General features: G+C 37.6%; 1 protein-coding gene across 4 annotated transcripts in view; it reads left to right on the plus strand.

Annotated features, from left to right (window-relative positions):
• The window catches only part of NEDD4 (NEDD4 E3 ubiquitin protein ligase), a 193,645-nt gene that overhangs the window by 141,531 nt on the left and 31,666 nt on the right, over positions 1 to 20,448 (plus strand). For all 4 annotated transcript variants that reach the window (XM_079910495.1, XM_079910494.1, XM_079910493.1 and 1 more), the window contains 8 exons: positions 1,326 to 1,376; positions 3,055 to 3,116; positions 5,543 to 5,645; positions 10,551 to 10,717; positions 12,613 to 12,730; positions 12,822 to 12,989; positions 16,443 to 16,508; positions 19,381 to 19,500. In XM_079910495.1, coding sequence (XP_079766621.1) covers positions 1,326 to 1,376; positions 3,055 to 3,116; positions 5,543 to 5,645; positions 10,551 to 10,717; positions 12,613 to 12,730; positions 12,822 to 12,989; positions 16,443 to 16,508; positions 19,381 to 19,500 — 855 coding nt within the window. The remainder of the gene's footprint in view (positions 1 to 1,325; positions 1,377 to 3,054; positions 3,117 to 5,542; positions 5,646 to 10,550; positions 10,718 to 12,612; positions 12,731 to 12,821; positions 12,990 to 16,442; positions 16,509 to 19,380; positions 19,501 to 20,448) is intronic.

Consider the following 20,448-nt stretch of genomic DNA (forward strand, 5'->3'; position numbering starts at 1 on the left):
GTTTTGATCATTGTGCTATGGTTATGTAAGATGTTAACATTTGAGGAAGCTGGTGATTTTATTCTTTAAATATTTTTCTCTCTTCTCTCTCTCTTTCTTTTTTCTCTTCCTTCCCCTCCTATCTTTCTGGAACTTCACTTACACATATATTATACTGCTTGATATTTTACCACAAGTCCTCTTTATTTTTCATATTATACAAATTCTTTTGATATATCTTCAGGTTCACAGAACTTTTCTCTAGTTATTTTCAATCATACGTTAAGCGGATCCACTGATCTTTAATTCAGTTATTCTATTTTTCAGTTCTATATATATATCAAAATATACATTTAATTCCCTTTTATAGTTTCCAGTTCACTGCTGAGATTCCCCATCCATTCATTTTTTATGACCTTATTTTCCATTTTATGTCCTTGAACATCTTTATAATAGCTACTTTCACTTTCCTGTCTGCTAATTCCAAGATCTGGCTTATCTTGTGGTCAGTTTCTATTAATTACCTTTTCCCTTGCTACTGGGTCACATTTTTCTATTTCTTTGCATGTTTAGTAATTTTTAATGTATATTGGACAGTGTGTGTGGCACGTGATGGATACAATGAGTTTTGTTATCTTTCCCTAAAGAGTGTTGATTTTTGTTCTAGCAGGTTATTAACTTAGCTGAACTCTAAATGCTAGCTCCCCTTAGGTGAACATCAACTGTGAAATCTATGCTGAGTCCTCTCAGCCTTCCAGCTGTTGTCTTTCACATATGCAGTTCAGGGATCAGCTAGGAATTTGGATAGAGTTTGTACGTAGATTTGAAGGGACTCTTGTGTCTTCTTCCTTTCAGGGGTTGTCCCCCTCACTTTCCAGTTAGACTGTTGACTTCAAAGTAAGTCTTTGGACTCCTCAAATGAGTAAGATTTCAGATTTCTCTTTGAGTTCCAATCATTCCACCATATGAACTGTGGAGTACTACCAGGTGAAAAGCCATATGAATAGGAATCCTACCTAGTACAGTTCATTCTTTCAAGGATTGACTTCCAGTTTCTGCTTACTTTTGGTCACTCTGTGGTGCTTTCAAATAGTTGTTTTGATATATTTTCAGAGTGTATAGTTATTATCTTCAGAAGGATCAATCTAATATACTCCATTCTGCCATTACCAGAAGTTGTAGCATATTACCTTTTATTTTCCATTGATTTTTTCATTGATACTTCATAGGGTTAAACAACAAAAAAAAATTCGATGTATTTTTGTGAATGATGACAATAGCTCATCAAAGTTTTCCAAAAAGATCAAGCATATTACTAATGTCATTTTTTCTTCTTTCTTTTGTAGACAAGAGATGATTTCCTAGGTCAAGTGGATGTTCCTCTTTATCCATTACCGGTTAGTATAGATGTCCATGATTTTACTTTTTATGTTTATTCTTTTTATTTTAATAAATACTTACAGATACACAATATAGTAAATGTAAATATTTGATTTGTGAAGTGTATACTGCTATTATTTCTTGAGCATATTGTTTTCTGAAAACTCATCTCAGTTTTCCATTTTATTTTCAAAATTCCCTTACGTGGGCTTCCCTGGTGGCGCAGTGGTTGAGTCCGCCTGCCGATGCAGGGGACGCGGGTTCGTGCCCTGGTCCGGGAAGATCCCACATGCCGTGGAGCGGCTGGACCCGTGAGCCATGGCCGCTGAGCCTGCGCGTCCGGAGCCTGTGCTCCGCAGTGGGAGGGGCCACAACAGTGAGAGGCCCGCGTACCGCAAAAAAAAAAAAAAAAAAAAAATCTCTTACATGAACCCCAGTAAGAAATAGAGAGCCACTGAAGTTGGTTGACATCATGAAAGCATTGTTTGAGGAAGATCACTTTGGAAATATTCTATTGAATAACTAGAATGGGGAGAGCTTAGTCTCACAAAAAGAAACTAAGATCAATTACAACAATATGGGCGTGAAACTGAACCTGGACCAAGCATATAGCAACAGAAGAAAACAGACAGATGCAGGGAACATTTCATAACATAACGTTACTGGATCTGGTTTTTAACATGGAGCTCCAGTTGAAAAAAATAAAATTAAGCAAAAAGTAAAGATAATACAAGTTGAACTTGCGAGATAAGGGTAGTATCTCAAGTAGAAAACATAGGAGGAAAGCCATTTTTTTTTGAGATATGATAAATTTATTTTTGGCCATATTGCATATCAGTAGTAAACAAGAAAAATGAAAGCTTAAAGTGGGCAGCTGACAGAGATATAAAAATAAGTTGTGTAGGGAAAAGGGTCTGGAAGGATTGAGAGCTATCATTGTTAAGGTAACCGCAGAATCTCTGAGAAGAATGGGCTGTCCAAACGAGAGGGATGAGAGCATTGAAGGCTAAAACATTGAACGTTCATCAGTGTGGGTCTGTCAAAGGAGAAAGAGAAGACAGACCAGGAGAAATCGGAAAAGAACGAAGTAAAATGATGTCATGAGAATTTAAGAGTTTCAAGACTGAATGGGTAGTTAACAATGCAAAGTGCAGCAGAGAAGTAAAGGAGAATAAAAACAAAGGGCTGCTGAGCTTGATAAGAAAGAGAAGTAATACTTCTTTATCAGTCTTTTCAGATGTTTATTGTCTCTCTGTAGTCTTTAGACATTGCAAGCTTTTGATAATGAATTTAATCCAGTCTTATTTTCCAAGCTGCTTACTTTTTTGTTCTCCTGGAACTGTCTCTATGGTCTAACCACGCCAGCCTGCTGACATTGTACCTATTCCATATTTCTTTGGGGCGCAAGCATACTAACCATTCTCTACTGTTTTTCCACTTTTACCCTCCCTTTGTCTTCACGACACACCTGCTCAGCTAGTTTTATACTGAGTTGTGATGCCAGGTGCAATTCCTACAGTGCAGGAAAGTGAAAGTGCTGTCAAGTTACCAACTGTTACCGTTTAATAAGCTAAAGCTACTTTTTTCTCACCTCTAACTTCGATTATGCCTTAGGTCATAGTTAATGGATATTCTTGAAAAGTATGTATTTTTGGTGTTACAGATGTATCTTAAAAACCCACTGTTTTATTCTAGACAGAAAATCCAAGAATGGAGAGACCATATACATTTAAGGATTTTGTTCTTCACCCAAGAAGGTCAGTAAATATAAAATAATAACATATGAAATTTTTTTTAATCTCTTTATACCTTACAGTAACCTCTTTGGAAATTCAGTTTCAACCTTTGTAAATAAGCTACATATAAATATTAGTTTTTAAAAGCTTTTTTGCTATTTCTGATTAAAAAGTAATATAGGCACAGTGCAAAAATTCTGAAAATACAAAAAAGTGATCATACCCCTTTGGGAAAGACTTGTCTCCCTTATATTTATCATACTATGAGAATGAAATTTGTCATTCGTTTATATGTATTTTATATCTTACAGTATATGTAATTTTGTCATACTGTGCTTTAAAAAATCACAAACATCAATTCATGTAAAAAAAAACATCCAGGGAATTCCCTGGTGGTCCAGTGGTTGGGACTCAGCACTTTCACTGCCATGGCCCTGGTTCAGTCCCTGGTCCGTGAAGTAAGATCCTGCAAGGTGTATAGCACAGCCAAAAAACAAATCCAACTTGATACACACAAAACCATTTTCAGGGATATATAACTACATTTAGCATACTTTCATTTAAAAAAAGATATTTCAGAAAACTCAAATATTTAGAGAAAATAACATGAGCAAAGACTATAATTTACAACCCAATAGCCTGTTCATAATTCCATTTTCCTAAACTGAATTACTTTATTTTTGTCAAAATTTTTAAGTTTAAGCTGTAAATAAAACTCCTTTTGATCTTCTGAACCACAGAATCAAGTAAAATCTAGTGAAGATGTATATGTGGCTTTACTGTCAGAAAGGGCAGAGTAAAGCAGAGGAAGGAAATCTGTGAAAACAACATTATATGTTTTGTTTTTAAAACTAGAAAATGCAATTGAAAAATATAGTATGGGAACTTAGTAAAATTTTTGATTAAAATATTTTATATTTTTATCAAAATTTTTAAGTATTCATTGTAATATAAATTATTAAAATAAAGGGGACAGTGCTTTCTGACTGTGTTCATATTTACCATCTATAAGAGAAACCACATATTTAATTTCTCTAGAAGTCTTGCAATATAAGTCTCTTTTCTTCCTTTAATTTTGGACTGACTGTGACATCTGTCTATCAAGAATAACTAAATATTTCTTTCTTCTCTTATTTGGTTGCTCTAGTAACCTGCTTTTCAATTTGTCAAATGCTTTCCGGTATCTTTATCTTCAAAACACATCTTCTGTCTGCACTGGGTATTACTGCAAGTGCAGAAAGAGCTTTATCCAACTACATTCTTAGATTTTTTTGAGCATCACTAAGCCCAAACCCACAGGCATATTATCTAGTTGGAAAAACATAATAAAACCTATCATTGTGGAGAAACTCTCCTATAAAATATTATCTGAGTAAGTTTTCTGTATCCATCTTTTATAACAAGTGAGAGTGTTCACACCCCCTTAACTATGGAGACAGGAGTCACGTTAGTGGCCTGGGAAAAAGCTTAAGGGAGGCATTGGCGGTGAGGTGGGGTAGGGGAGTATCTCTTGAAGACAGGATAAAAGATTAGGACTTTTTTGTCATATTACATAACTGAAATCTATTTTAAAAAAATACCCCAAAAACCTATACAGAAAGCTAGGACAAGCAAGGATTTCTTAAGTAAACAGGATGCTAGATTTGGTGGGGGCAATAGACAGAGTTAGGTCTTCAGTTAGAAGCTTAAGAAAGACAGGTTTTAAAATCCTTAAATGTTACTACACTGGGCAGCAGCCCTTAACTTAGACAACTCATTATTCAAAGAGGTGAGACAAGATACAATATGAAAACAGGTGAGGTAAATTAACGTATGACAGATTCAAACAGCTGTCAAAGACACTAGGTTTCAGGCAGTTATCCATCCTTGCTCTCCACTTTTCTGTCATCTTATACAACATGGTTAGATTATTATCCCTAAAGCACATCTCTGAGGATGACTTTCCCTAGTCCCAAAATTCTATGCAAAATAAAATCTAAAAGTTCTCTTATTTCACATGGATCTCATCAGCTGGACCATTTCCACTCCCTTTATGTATCCTGTAATTCAGCCAATCTCAGCTACTGCCATTTCCTTAACTGTACCCCAGGTTTCCCATCTATTTCCTTGTTTTTGCTCTCTTCTCTACCCATATGCCTTTCCCTTCACTGCCACAGATCAAAATCCTCCCCAGTCTTCTAGCCCCAACTCAAATGCCAACTTCTCTTTCAAATTCTCTCTGATCTTTCACTTAAACTTCCATAGTTCCTTATTTATCTCATAACAATTATTTATTTATGGATGTTCCTTTTTCTCCACCATCTATTCCTTTTCTTAAATATCTTCTGCACTGGAACTTGTCTTTGAATCTCCTCTAGTAGCTAGTAGATGTTCAGTAAACTCTTATTAAATGAGTGCTTTTCTTCTTAGTATTAAAATTTTGTGAATTATTATTTTCTTTTCTACAGTCACAAATCAAGAGTTAAAGGTTATCTGAGATTAAAAATGACTTACTTACCTAAAACCAGTGGCTCAGAAGAAGATAACACAGAACAGGCTGAGGAATTAGAGGTGAGATTTTATAAATATTTGGTTAAACTAAAAAGAAAATATCTAATTTCTTATTTTACTATACTCCAAAGAAAAAATAACTATTCAAATGAAGTTAATGTGTGAAATAAAAATTACTTCCCTGGACATTTGTTTATTTTACCCAAGAATTTGTTAAACATTTCTTTCCGCTAAGGATATTTCTGTAGAATGAGTGGCCATTACTGATGGCATTCTTAAGGGTTAGGGAATAGAGGTTGTAATGTTTATAAATGAAAGCATTTGTTGTAACTAAGTCATTAACTGTTTCTAGTTTTTCAGAGTTTTCTAAAACGATGTCGTGTTCCCCCTCCATTAAAGTAAGAACACAATTTAGTATTTGTAAGTTAAATATGTGGAATATTTGAGGAGGCTCTACTAATTAGGAACTCTTCTATGAAATATAATTCCTGTTACTTTTCCTATCATGCTTGGGGTGGGAGTGGGCAGGAGGGCTCATAGAAAAGGCGGAGACTAAGAGAGAGAGAGGGAGAGAATATAAGTCATCTAATAAAAAGCCACATTTATGGGGGGCCAGAAGAATTTAACCATCTTCACGGATGACAGGATAAGAGGAAGTCCAGTCAAGGATTTGGGCAGAACCACCTGCCTTTGGGGTGCGTGAAGAAGAGGCAGAGAGTATGTACTTGGAATAGAATTGGACAGGGATTTGGAGCCTGGAGTCTTAGTTGCAAGCTCTGCTGCTTGTGAGTTGAGTGACCATGTGAGTGTCTGACCTTCTCTGGACCTCAGGTTCTTCCTTTACAGAGTGACAGGGTTGTACCAGACGACCTCTGAGGTTTCTTCAAGCACAAAAATTCATGATCTGAAAAGGGAACAAAAACATTTGCCCCTTGAGGTTCCCACTGAAGGAACCTTATCATCAAAAGATAGCACCTTATTCTACCACATTGACTGAAATCACCCAGTGTGCTGGCCTCAGTCTGCTTTGGAGGGTTTTGCATGTGTGGCTTCCTCAGCAGTCATGCCTCTTTGATCAAGGTCTGCTGAAGTCTCCAGAACTGTAAGGCTGAGGGACCCTTCCCCAGTGCTGGGCTCTGCATCACACACCCAAACGTCTTGAGAAAGAAAGTTCGAGGACAAGTAGTGCTTTTGCAGCAAAGCTTTCTGGGAATTTTTTATATGCACTAATGAGACTTTACTTTGTTGGGGAATTCATAATAACAGAAAGAAAGAACTATTTTTCTTTAAATCATAGACTGTAGTTAGCCCTTCCTCTGGCAATCAGAGAACTTGGTATCCTCTGTTAAGTCTAATTCCGTTATTTGATTACCTTGTTTTTCATTTTAGTTTTTCTCTGATTTGTCATATAACAGTCTTTTTTTTTTAATTTAGAAATTTATTGAGTAGAATTTTCTGTACCTGGCATTTTGGTGCACAGGGAAACCTGAATAATGGAATTCTGTTTGAAATGAAGGATGTCTGCTGTAAAGAAAGAAAATTCTTTATTTAGTAACTTAAAAAATTTTTAACAGCATTTCATTATTTGGTAACCTGCTCCAAGTTTTGCCCACACGCACGTATCACAGGTACCTTATTCACAGTTCAGTTTCTGCGGGTAGAGCTGCTTCACTTCATTTTGTGGTCTCATGTCTCAAAGTTTGAATTCCCTCAGAATGCACCTTATAATTTCAGTAGATGTAAGCATGTAGGAGTTTATTTATGAAAGGCGCTAGGAATTCAAACACATGAATCTGTGCTCATTTATCTTCTGTGTAGCTAATGACCAGAGAAGTCTTGTCTTTGACATTTAGTTTGTGACTGAATATATAAAATCCTACCATTTAAAGAAAACAATTGTAATTTTCAGAAGAGGCTCACTCTTAGGCAGTGTATGCCCTAGTACAATAAAGTGTGGCTATAATAGATAATTGTGTAATAGTTGATATTTGCACCCCTTGTAACTTTAGGTTTAGTTGTATGTATTTTACACAATTACCGTATAATATAATGTGTGTTGTACCTCTAAATGCTTTCTTTCTGGACTTTGACTCTGTTAAATTGTGGGCAGTTGCATATTAGCTTTGAGGTTAGTAATAAAGTAACATACATTGATACTTAGAAAATTATTTTGTGAAGAATATTAGCTGATACATGTTTAATAGGGAGGCATTCTCGACAGAAAAATGAAAACTCATTCTTTCTAAACAATGTTCAAATGTGTAACTATACTTCCTCTTGGAACTGAAACGGGTTTTTTAAAAATAGGCCCTTACTTAGTTTTTTTCCCCCTTCACAAGTTTACTTGGGTAACATAAATTCAATAAGTAAACCTTTAAGAGAGAAATCTTTGGGCTTCCCTGGTGGCACAGTGGTTGAGAGTCTGCCTGCCGATGCAGGGGACACGGGTTCATGCCCCGGTCTGGGAAGATCCCATATGCCGTGGAGCGGCTGGGCCCGTGAGCCATGGCCGCTGAGCCTGCGCGTCCGGAGACTGTGCTCCAACGCGAGAGGCCACAGCAGTGAGAGGCCTGCGTACAGCAAAAAAAAAAAAGAGAAGTCTTTAAGAAGATTTTAAAGAAATATTTTTGGTACCATTTTCCAAGCTCTGAATATTTTCATAATCCTTCACAGCAGAAGTGAGAACCCTTTTATTAATAAATTTTATTAATCTGCAGAAAAATAATCAGTGACCATATTTTTTTAATTAGTCTTTTTTTCAAGAGAGTGAAATATAAAAGTTCAACTCTAACACTTTTGAAATTGAGACCAGAGAAGTAAAATGTGATTTAATATGTGCAAGACAAATTTTTAGATATATAGATCCTATATCATGATCATTGAAAGGAAAGGAGAGAGAGAAGGAAGGTAAACATTGATGGAGAGAAAAAGTAAGGGGTTAGAGGGAAGGGAGAGAGAATGGAGTTTGGGCAATAAAAAGAAGGAAAAGAAATTAACGAGACATCAGTTCCCATAGAAGATATAAAGAAGAAAATAGGCTAAGAAAGAAAAGGAGTCTGTTTTACTTCCCATCCAGATTCCTTTTCCCAGAATAATTCTGTCTGTCTTCCTCTCTCCTACACCTCACCTTCCTTTCTGCCTCAGTCTCTAACCTTCCCACTGGAGCTAGCCAGAAGAAACCAACCTTGCTGCAGAAACCCCTATCCTTTTCTCCCAGAAAACATTTCTTTTCTTCCCAGCTCTTCTCCTTGACCCTTCCTCTTCAGAACCCACCTTCCAACATAGAAGAATTCTCTTCCATCTTCTAAGCCTTCAACTGACTGGCACACAACCGTCCTCCAGTGCTAGATCCCCAATGTCTAGAACAAAAGGCTCTCTATATATTAAGGAAATGATTTTTTTACCTATTATTATGGTACCAAATATGTTCCCCAGCTTGCCTTTTTTTTTTTAACTTCGATTTAGTAGTTTTTGCCATGTACATATTTGGGGGGTTGTAATCAAATCACTCGATCTCTTTTATGCCTTCCAGGTTTGATGTCATACTCAATGGCTCCTCCACTCTTAGAATATATTTTTTTAATATCCCCAGGTTTGCTCTAATACATTTTGGTTTTACTTTTTAACATTTTAAATATTGCTTAATCTGTAACATTCTGGTTATAAGGTATGAGGTAGAAACCCAGATATTTTTTTTCTTTTTTTCTAAGTAATTTGCCTATCTTCTCACAAATTTGAAATGTCTTTATCGTATACTAAATTCCTATAAATTTGATTCTTTCTGAGTTTTCCAATTCTATTCATTATTGTGGTTTGTGGTATGTTTTATCTGATAAAGTTAATCTTCACTCTCCTTTTTTGGAACTGTGCTGATTATTCTTGCTTGTTTTTATTTCTATTTGAACTTGAAAATTGCCTTGCCTTGTTATTTTCAAAAAAATCCATAATGTAGTTCTATTGGAATCTTGGCAACTTTATAAATTAACTTGGGGAGAATTGACACCTTTCTGAGATTAAATCTTCCTAGCCAAGATCACATTATGTCTCTTCATTCATTCAGGTCTTCTTTTGTGTCCCTTTAGGAGAATTTTTAAGTTTTCATCACTAGTGTATTTGTGCTTCCTAACCATGTTGATGTTTAGCAGAACCTTTTACTGACTGCCTTTTCTGTTATGAGGTTTCTTGTATAAAAGCATGTCACTAACCCTCGCTATCCTTTTCAAATAATTCCTTACTCTATAACTACCCTAGCTAAGGGTTTTTGTATGTTTGCCCCTTGCTAGTCTCAGAGGAAATTTCCAGTGCCTTCCTAGCATATAAATAAAACAAAACAAAACTTTCTTTCTTTGACTGTTTTATGACCTGACCAAAATGCCTTTCCATGGTCCAGAGGAGAAAGAGAAAAGTCAGACCAGAGAATCATCATGTCTTTTCCATCACTCAATTATTTCTAAATCATTTGCCCTTCCCTATCATGCCTCTACATATTTGACCTTCATCCAGTGATTTTTTTTTTTCAGGTTTCAGAGAGTTGTTTATTTCCACCATAAACAAGGTGCTTTCTCTGTGGGAGAGACAATGCCCAATAAGATATTATCCCTGTTTATAATTTAGAGAATAGAGTAAGGTTAAACTATGCTTTTCAATTTCTTAGTGCCTTCCAGTGCTGTTTGTTTATTTGAAAGTTTTCTGTGTCCTTTTTCTCCTATTAGACATGTTTTAAATTTTTTCCAAAAAAAATGTTTTTCAAGCAAAATTTAAATGTTATCATTTTGCAAAAAAAAAAAATCTTCATTATCATAAGATATTCCTATTATGGTCTTAAAAGTTGACAATGTGCTAATTCTGTCTTTGCATAGTTTCTGGAACTGGGTGTGCTAAATCTCTTTTAAAACTTCCTCTAGCATAATTTATAAGGTTAAAAAAATTAAGCACACACTTAATTGTTACCATTCTGTTTTTCAGCCTGGCTGGGTGGTTTTGGACCAACCAGATGCTGCTTGCCATTTGCAGCAGCAACAAGAACCTTCCCCTCTACCTCCAGGATGGGAAGAGAGGCAGGATATTCTTGGAAGGACCTACTATGTAAACCATGAATCTAGAAGAACACAGTGGAAAAGACCAACCCTTCAGTATGTGATGACTTTCATGTTTGTAATCTGAATACTTTTGGACCACTAGTTTTCATTTTGAAGTCATGACTCAAATGGATTCATAATAGTGTGGGGATCCAAAAACTGCAAGAATGCTAGGATTTTTATGGCCCAGGGCTTTAAAAATGCTATCATGGATGCTTCTTTTTTAAAATGATTTGATAGTATTAAAAAGTATTTGGGTCACAAATACCACCCTTCTAATTGCTTCTTTATTTTAATAAGTTGGCAGTTATTTCTGTTTTTAATTGTAGCCACAAAAGAAACGTTTTTCTCTTGAGACTAGTTTAGAAAATCTTGGAGATTTTTTTGTAGTTTGTTACTAAACTATAATGAGATGTTAATTTCTACAGTACGGTATTTTTAAAGTGTAAATTATTTATAAAGTTGAAAGGACTCAATAATAAGGTCTTTTGTTAAACACCCATTTGCCAATCTGGTCAATGTATACATACTTTCCAATGTACCCAAATCAAGGACAGAATGGCCTTTGAGGTATTCTGATTTATGTTTCCTCAGTGACATTTTTCTTTTATTATCATCAGACTGTATGTTTGTAAATAACATTTATAAATTCTTCCATTATTCATGTTTATTATCAAATATCCTTCCACTTATCCTTCCTTATAACCTTATGAAGTCTTTCTTTAGTTTTCTTCTTTTTGACACAGACATAAAATTTTTCTTATTTGTCCCTTAATGTTCTAATTTTTGGCTTTGGTATTTTGTTTCTGATATAGTCCAAGCACTTTCATAGATATTTTCCCTTCTCACATCCTTCCAAAGCAAATTAATGATCCAAGTTCTTTGTGTCACAGACGCATTGATCTCTGTAGAATGGCGTACAGATTGCAAGACTGAAAGCACGATAAATTTCTGCAACATCCTCCTGTTGTATACCTCAGTATTATGGCAAGCCTGACTTGAGCAGAATCACATTTTTTTTCACTGTGGTTGATGTTGTTTTCAGCCAGCAAAAATCAACTATTTAGGAGGAAAAAAGTGTGAGGCATTCCCTTAGGACCACTATGTTTTCTCCAGCAACAGTGCAGTAAGAACTGGTCTTCTGACTATCCTGGGCTTATCTGTCATTAAATAAATGAACAATAATTTTGTGACTAAATATCTATATAAAATTCTAGATCTTATGGTCTGGCTATATTAAACACAACTAGCTAGAACAGTATAACTCAGAAATGACTGGGGAGTGGGTGTTCAGTCTGATGAACCGTACCTTTCCTAGATTCAGACACGCCTTTACTACTGTCCTTTTTCAGAAGCGGTCCATTACTGTATATGATCAAAAGCAGATAGATACCATTTAATCTGTACTCTATCAAGTTTTTAATTATAGTGTCCTTACACTGTCTTTCCTTCTGCCCTCTGCGTTCCTACATGGGAAATCTACTCTTGTCTAAAGATCAGTTCTGGAAAATGTTACTGTCTGATTCATGAAGATGTATATGTAACTCTTAAAGCTTCTGTTTTAGGAACTTTCTGGAGCTACTTTAGATTTTACTCTTGTAAGAACATGGTGAAGTCATAATATAATGAAATTATTTATGAAACTCTCAGGTATTCATTCATTCAACAAATACTTTTTGAGTGCCCATACATGGGAGACATTATCCTAGGCACAGGGATGAATGAAAATATTAGGAATTACACATTTTCACAAAAACTTTAACTCCATAAGGTACTCTTGCAGGTACCGTGGTGCCTAGGACTTAACCTATGCCTTTTGAAGCAACCTTTGGCCCAGAACAATAAATTCTGATCTAATACAGGTTTTTTTTTTTAATGAAAACAGAATTTTTGACTATCACCTTAACTCTCTTCAGACGTGGGTGATGGCTTTTACATTTCTAATACAGGGACAACCTAACAGATGCTGAGAATGGTAACATTCAACTGCAAGCCCAGCGTGCATTCACCACCAGGCGGCAGATATCTGAGGAAACAGAAAGTGTTTACAGCCGAGAGTCTTCCGAGGTAGAAATCATTTTCTCATTCTTGTTGATAGACATATGTTACAGCAGTAGATTAAGGTATGTATGGCTTAAGCTTATTCTGTTCATTTTAGAACTGGGAAGTTATAAGAGAAGATGAAGCCACCATGTACAGCCATCAGGCCTTCCCCTCATCTCCACCATCAAATAACTTGGATGTCCAGACTAATCTTGCAGAAGAATTGAATGCCAGACTCACTGTTTATGGAAATTCAGCCACTGGCCAGCCAGTATCCAGCTCAGTAAGATGGTCTTAGATTTTGTTGGAGCTTCAGGATTTTGTATTATATATTATTCCATTCAGTGTCTAAAGACTGAATGTTATCTTTTTTCCTCCAGTTTTACTGAGATACAGTTGATATAACACATTGTATTAGTTTAAGATATACACCATAATGATTTTATAAATATGTTGCAGAATTATAACCACAATAATTTTAGTTACTATCCAACACTTGACAAGTTTTTTTTTTTTCTTGTGATGAGAAAAAAATTGTCTTAAGTTACACATAATAATGTGTTAGGGACTTTGGTACTTTACAGCACGGCCGTTTTCAAATATCCCCACTAATAGTATGAGGCAGAGTTATGGAAAATCCAAATGGTCATTGGAGTCTAAATGTCCATTACATAAATCAGTGCCCTCCAGCCAAAGGCTGCCAGGAACACACCTGTAATTGAACAAGTTGGGTTTATTACTCATTTCAGCAAGGGGAAAACACACCACGAGTGTCTCAGTAGCAGTATGTTAGGAAAGACTTAAAGGATTTGGGCTCGTGTTAGTCAATTTTGAGGAGGGTTTAAGGAAGCAGGACTTTGCTCTGCATTGGATGCTGTCAGGAAACAGAGATTATTCTGTGATTGGGTATCTCAAATCTTATCTGTCACGAGACTAAAGCTATATTTAGCAAAAAAGCAGCAGTCACTTATATCTGCCAGGATAGAGAGATAATTGGTATTTTGTGGCTTGGACAGTGTTCACATGTTGCTGTGTTTAGGCATGATTACAGAGTAGTGTTGATTTTGCCTTGATGATGCCGATGAGTGCCAGGGTGGGTCCTGGGTGTTTAGGGTTACTTTTCTCCTTCTCAGTTATACCACACATGTCACCAACACACATGTGAATAAGAGCTGATGTACTTTGACTAAACAAGAAGATAGATGACCTTCTCACTCCAGCAACTGCTTGAAAAATTGCTGTCTGTGGGGTCCAGAAGCAAATACTCCAACATACACTGCCCTGATGAGGTCCTTGTGGCTAGCTCTCTAACCTTATCAAGGGAGACCTTTCAGTGGAAGACAAAGAGGCATCTGAGGATGCTGTGGTCATTTCCAGTTGGAATTCCTTGCTTTTCATTCAGTTAGTAAATATGGAGGGCTGACCGCATCCAGGTTATATGCTGGTTAAAGTATCTTCAGCCTACAGCCCACCTGTCTGTTTAAGTATTGCCTATGGCTGCTTTCACACTAGATCGTCATAGTTGAGTAGTTGGAGCAGAGACCGCTTGGCCCATAAAAAATATTTCCTCTCTGGACCTTAACAGAAAAAGTTTGCTGACTTCTGTTCTAGCACCTCCCTTAAGACGCTTCAATGTAGACAGTTCTGTGTAAATGCCTGTGTGAATATCCAAGAGCAGGTCTGCCTGCCTGCTCCCTTCCCCTCCTTTCTTCCATCCGTCTATTCTATCTTCCATTCATTTCATTTTATTTTTTGGTCAGAGGAGTGGGAAAGGTCAAAGACTTCAAGGATAAGCTATATTGATTTGCTGGTGATAAATCACATAAGGTCCTATTCCCTTTCTTCCTGTTATTATTATTTTTTAAATTATAAAACAGGGAGATCAGCTCGGTGCTTTATGACCACCTAGAGGGGTGGGATAGGGAGGGTAGGAGGGAGACTCAAGAGGGAGGAGATATGGGGATATGTGTATATGTATAGCTGATTCACTTTGTTATACAGCAGAAACTAACACACCATTGTAGAGCAGTTATACTCCAATAAAGATGGTTAAAAAAAAAAGAGTAAAAGGTGGCATCCATACAATGAAATACCATGCAGCCATTGAAAAGAATGAAGTATCTTTGAATGTATATGTTGTATGGAACAATCCCTAAGAGATATTGTTCAGTGGAAAACACCAAGGTACCGAACAGTGTTTTTGGTACGTTACCATTTATAAAATTATTTACATGACAGAATAAATATGTGTATCATATTTCTTGAAAACTAAACTAAACTTGGTAACATTGCTCGGCTCTGAAGAGAGGAACAGGGTAAACAGAGCATATATCTTTTGTACCTTTTGAATTTCATACCATGTGCATATTAATTCAAAAAAATTAATTTATTATTTTTAAAGTATTATGTGGTCATGGTTAAAAATTGAAACAGTACTGAAGTCTATAAAGCAAAAATTGAATCTTCCATTTTACCTCTAACCTGTGCTCCCTCAATTGCCATTAATGGTTTGGCATATATAGTTTTAAACATTTTCTACATATTCATAAACATGCATGCACAGACATATTTGTATATCATTTTTTTAACCTGGGATCATCTTGTGCGCACTTTCTGGTAACTTACTTTTTTTACATACTGTATCATAGACATTGGACCATTTCAGTAAACATAGGTGTGCTCTTTTTAAAACCAACAACAACAAAATAATCAAACATCATTCCCTGGTGCAAGTAACCCTTAAGCTATTTCTCCAGTCTCCTTTGATGGACTTTAGATGGTTCACAGTTCTTTGTTATTGTAAACAATCCTACAGAGGCTCCTCTGACTTAATTTATACATATATTATAAATTTTAATGTCATTAAGTAACAGAGCTAAAATATTTCAGATGGCAACAACAGCGTGCATATAAAAGCACAGGGAAAGAAAAATTATGCGAGTTCCAGGAAACAAGTAATCTGGAGTGTCCAGAGGCTGGGTTGTGAGATTGGAGGGCTGCAGCCAGCAGGAAGAGCCGGGTCCGGAAGCTCACTAACCATTGTGCTCTGTGCTGTAGATTTTATCCTAGTGAATTTAAGTCATCGAAGGGCTCGGAGTGAGAGAATGATGTGAGGAAATCTGTGCTGCAGAACGCTCTCTGGCTGCAGCACGGGGTATGGAGAGTAGATTTAAGCAAATGAGACTTGCAGCAAGCACATCTGTTAGGATGTTGCCATAGTAATAGCCAAGGTGATAAAGGATGAAAACCTGAAGTTTAAAAAAAAGTGTAAGGGAAATGTATTTGAGAGCTAGTAAAGAAATAGAATGCATAGGATCTGGTAACTGACCCGGCTGTAAGGGACAGGAGGGGGAGAAATTGGGGGCTGACCGATGTCTGCCTAGGGCAGCTGCTGGCCTCCCTTGCTGCCCACTGAGACGAGGAATACCTGCGAAGGAATAGGTTTGAGTGGGTGTGGACAGGGAAAAGCTGAATCCAGTTTTGGACACAATAAAGGGTTCTCTGTTAGACCTTCAAGAGAAAGTGTCCAGGAGACAGTCTAGGACTCGAGGGACAAGTGTGAGCTGGAAGTTGGAAGGCATCGGCGGGGGTGGCGTGGTGTTGAGTGAGGCTGAGAGTGGGTGGGGTGGGTGTTCTTTCTTCTGCCCCATCATACCCACCCTGCTACCTTATCTGCCATTCAAAGACAAATCAGAGACCTAAGGTTATTATCGTTCTTTTTTTTTTCTTTTATAAGAATCATTCCAGCAGAAGAGGCAGCTTACAAGCCTATACTTTTGAGGAACAGCCTACACTTCCTGTGGTGAGTTTTAGCCTCTCCCCTCAGTCCTCAATAAAAATATAAGACGCAGCAACTTTTTTTTTTTTTTTGGAATGCTGAACATGAACGTTTGATCCAGCACAGCATCTGGGCTCTGGGGGATGAGGTTGAGGGAGGGGAAATGGGATAGGTAGGCCCTTTAAAGACAAAACCTGGAGACCTGTCTCTCCCATCATGAGAAAGCCAAGTCCCCATGTGCTGGTGGGTAGCGTCTGGGCTTGGCAGGTGAAGCGCTGTGTGGGCTGGAGGTGTTGCGTACAGATCGAGACTGTGGTCTCCAGTGGACTCTGCTCTGTGCCTGGCCCGTGGCATCTTGCGACTGTTTCCGCCCCGTGCATGAAGCTGCGTCAGGGGCCGGTCCCTCAGGCAGGTGTGCCCTGGTGTTGGCAGGCTTGGCGGCCAGGATGAACCTCATCAGCCCGCTGAGGAGCCGTCCGCTGCTTCCTCAGTAGCATCTCCCGCCATGACCTGGACTGGAGCTTAGACCTAACAACGTCATGGCCTCTATCCTCTTTCTGACTCAAGCATCATTGCTTCGAGTTTGTCTCTTCCTCAGATGGTCCCCGCTTGTTTTTCAAAGCAAATGTAAACACCCAGGCTCCTGGCCCTTTCAGCCTCCCCTCCCTCTTAGCTACCCACAGACCCCCCCTCCTGCCCCAGCCACCTTCCCTTCTGTCTGGGCTCTTTCTTCCAAATAGCCTGTTTCCATGTCCTAATTCTCTCCCCATTCTGGGTCTGTGAGTGTTCCAGTTCCCCACTTGGACTGGCCGCCTCACTTTTTTCCCACCAACCATTTGTGATTTTGAATGGCAGTCTGTATATTAATTTTGAAAAGTGGGGATTGTTTTTGCTTTCACGGGAGTTCCAGCAAAGGAATGCACAGGCCCAGAAGTCCTCGACCTAGGAGTGGCTCATCTATCTAAAAAGGTGGCCCTGCATCAAGAGAGGGACATGGACCCTGTGCTGAGGAAGGAAGGGGTACCCACCTGTGCAGTTGGTCCAGTCACCATTGACCATCAGCAAGAGGGTGGATGCCACGGCAAGACTGCCCTCCCCAGCCTTCCTCTCACTTACTGCCCCGTGTCTGTCCACCTCCACTCGCCTGGAGCCACTTAAGGAGATCCCTGGTATTTCTCCCGCCTCACTTCATCATTTCCTGTATGCATTGAAATGTGAATTTCTGATTGACTGACAGGCACTCATCCGAGAAACTATTTTAAGTACACCAGATGAGCCATAGAATCTAGAGATGATTTACATTTTATGTACTGGAAAAGCGATTTCCGTGCCTTTTTCTTCTCAATACATTGATTAGCGGTCTCTTTTGTTTGGTTGCATGTTTACAGCTTTCTTAAGGTATAATTTACATGCCATAAAATCCACCCATTTTTAAGTACACAAATAAATGAGTTTTAGTAAATTTATGCAGTTGTGCAAATATCACCACAGTCAAGTTTGAGATTCTCCCATCGCCACAAAAAGTTTTCTTAATCCTAATACCTACTCTCAGCCCCAGGTGAACACTCATCTGCTTTTGTTGCTAGTTTTGCCTTTTCTAGAAATTTCATGTAAGTGGAACTATACAGCATACCGTCTTACGTATCTGGCCTCTTTCACTTCATGTGATGTTTCTGAGGTTTATCCATGTTGTTACATGTCTCAGTAGCTCATGATATGGCATCGTGTAGATGTGTCTACTACATCCCATTTATCTACTCACCAGCTGTAGGACCTTTGTAAAGTTGGGCGAATTTGAATTCCATTATTTTGTAGACTCACAGCTCATCGTAACTGTCAGCAATGTACATCTAACCCCCGTACATCTAGGGAACAGTATATCTAGTGAACAGACTAGTGTGATAGTTTGTATAGGTAGGACACATTAGGGAACCAGGCGAAACCTTGAAGAGTCTAATCTCTAAGACAAAACGGGTACTTCCCTGGCGGTCCAGTGGTTAAGACTCCGCATTTCCAATGCAGGGGGCGCAGATTTGATCCCTGGTCGGGGAGCTAAGACTCCCACCTGCCGCACGGCCAAAAAAATTAAAAAAATTAAAGCTCATGAAAAAAAAAAAAAGACAAAAGGAAGGCCAGACCTGGACTATTTTAAGTAAACCTGGAAAACTAGACCTCTTTTGTTCATTAGTAATACACTACAATAGTCAGCATGTCCCCAGCCCTCACAGAAAGAAAGCAGGGGTAACTTTTGACTTGGCACTTATGGGTGATCATATCTGTGGTTTGACTACCTGGGTGCAAATCTCAGCTGCCTACTAGCAATGTTATCTGGTAGGAAATTGCTTCCATTTTCTAAGCTTCAGTTTCATCCTTAAGTAAAATGGGCCAGTAATCTTAATTATCTCATTAAGGTTTGTGTGGAGGTTAAATGGCATGATCTGTGTTAAAGCACTTAGTGTGTGGTTGTTATTGCTCTCTTGATTTTTAGTGTTATCATTCTCATCATTATTATCTGTCCTACTAGAGTTTTTTTTTAAGTGAAATGCTGTACACTTTAAAATATGATTTAAAACATGATTCATTTTAAGGAGAGCTAGCAGGGGGACTTCCCTGGCGGTCCAGTGGTTAAGGCTATGCCTTCCAATGCAAGGGGTGTAGGCTCGATCTCTGGTCGGGGAGCTAAGATCCCACATGCCTCACAGCCAACATACCAAAACATGAAACAGAAGCAATATTGTAACAAATTCAATAAAGACTCTAAAAATGGTCCACATCAAAAAAAAAAAATCTTAAAAAAAATAAAAATAAAGAGAGCTAGCAGTGAAAAAGGGATGTGGTCCTTTTAAAAAGGATTCTTTCTTATTAATATTTAATTCTTCTGTTATTCTTCACTTAGCTCTTGCCTACTTCATCTGGATTACCACCAGGTTGGGAAGAAAAACAAGATGAAAGAGGAAGATCATATTACGTGGATCATAATTGCAGAACTACTACCTGGATAAAGCCCACTGTACAGGTACCCTGCAATCTATCCATTAATGTGTTTTCTTACATAATTTGAAAGCTATGGAAGCTGTTATGTCACTTTGTAGTATATGCTGGATGCTTCTAATTATTTTCTGATATTGGTGCTAATTGTCTGCCATTTCCGGCCGATCTCTAATATACATGAATCACCGCTTGTTATTATGTAAAACAAGTCCAATTGGGAATAGGAGGACAAAGTAAATGATCTGGTCCAGTGGGTAATTGTGTAATTTGAATGGTTAAGATCATTATTTTGCTAAAAGATAATCTTGATGATTAGTATCTATCAAAGAACTTTGTCATGATGACACTTTGTCCTTGGCAACAGTGAGCGCCTTTTGTGATATTTCCTTGCAAGCATTTAGGAAAATATTTTCTCTTATCACCATGTCTCTTATTGAGAAATTTTTTAAAACTGACAAGTACAGAGAATAAGATAGTAAATACCGATTTTCTTAACACCCTGAATTTACCGCCATTAACAAATCACCATATATGTTTCTAGACATTTTCTTTTTTAAAATAAAATCTTACAGATAAAACTAAATTCCTTTTAGCCAAGCACTTGACGCCACTACCCAGAGGGAACTACCATCGTGAGCTTGTTGGGGATTCTTCCCGCCTATTTTATGTACTTAATAGAGAGCTAAACAATGCAAAATGATATTTATGTCCATGTGTCAAGTTTTGCAAAGATGTATTATATAATTCTAAATATTATTTTGCTCACCATTGTTTTAAAACCCTATCATGTTGTTTTATACATAAATCCAGTGTATTTCTTTTAACTACTGCCTTATATTTCATCACATGAATATATTACCTTTCAGGTATGCATTTCTGTAGTATATGTTTGTCATTCATTTTGTCTTCCCAGCGTTTGAACCCACTTTGTGTGTATGGGAAATTCCCACTCTATATGAGTCTTCTGGGTGAG

This window comes from Stenella coeruleoalba (genome assembly GCF_951394435.1).
Source record: "Stenella coeruleoalba genome assembly, chromosome: 2".
NCBI classification, from domain to species: Eukaryota; Metazoa; Chordata; class Mammalia; order Artiodactyla; family Delphinidae; genus Stenella; species Stenella coeruleoalba.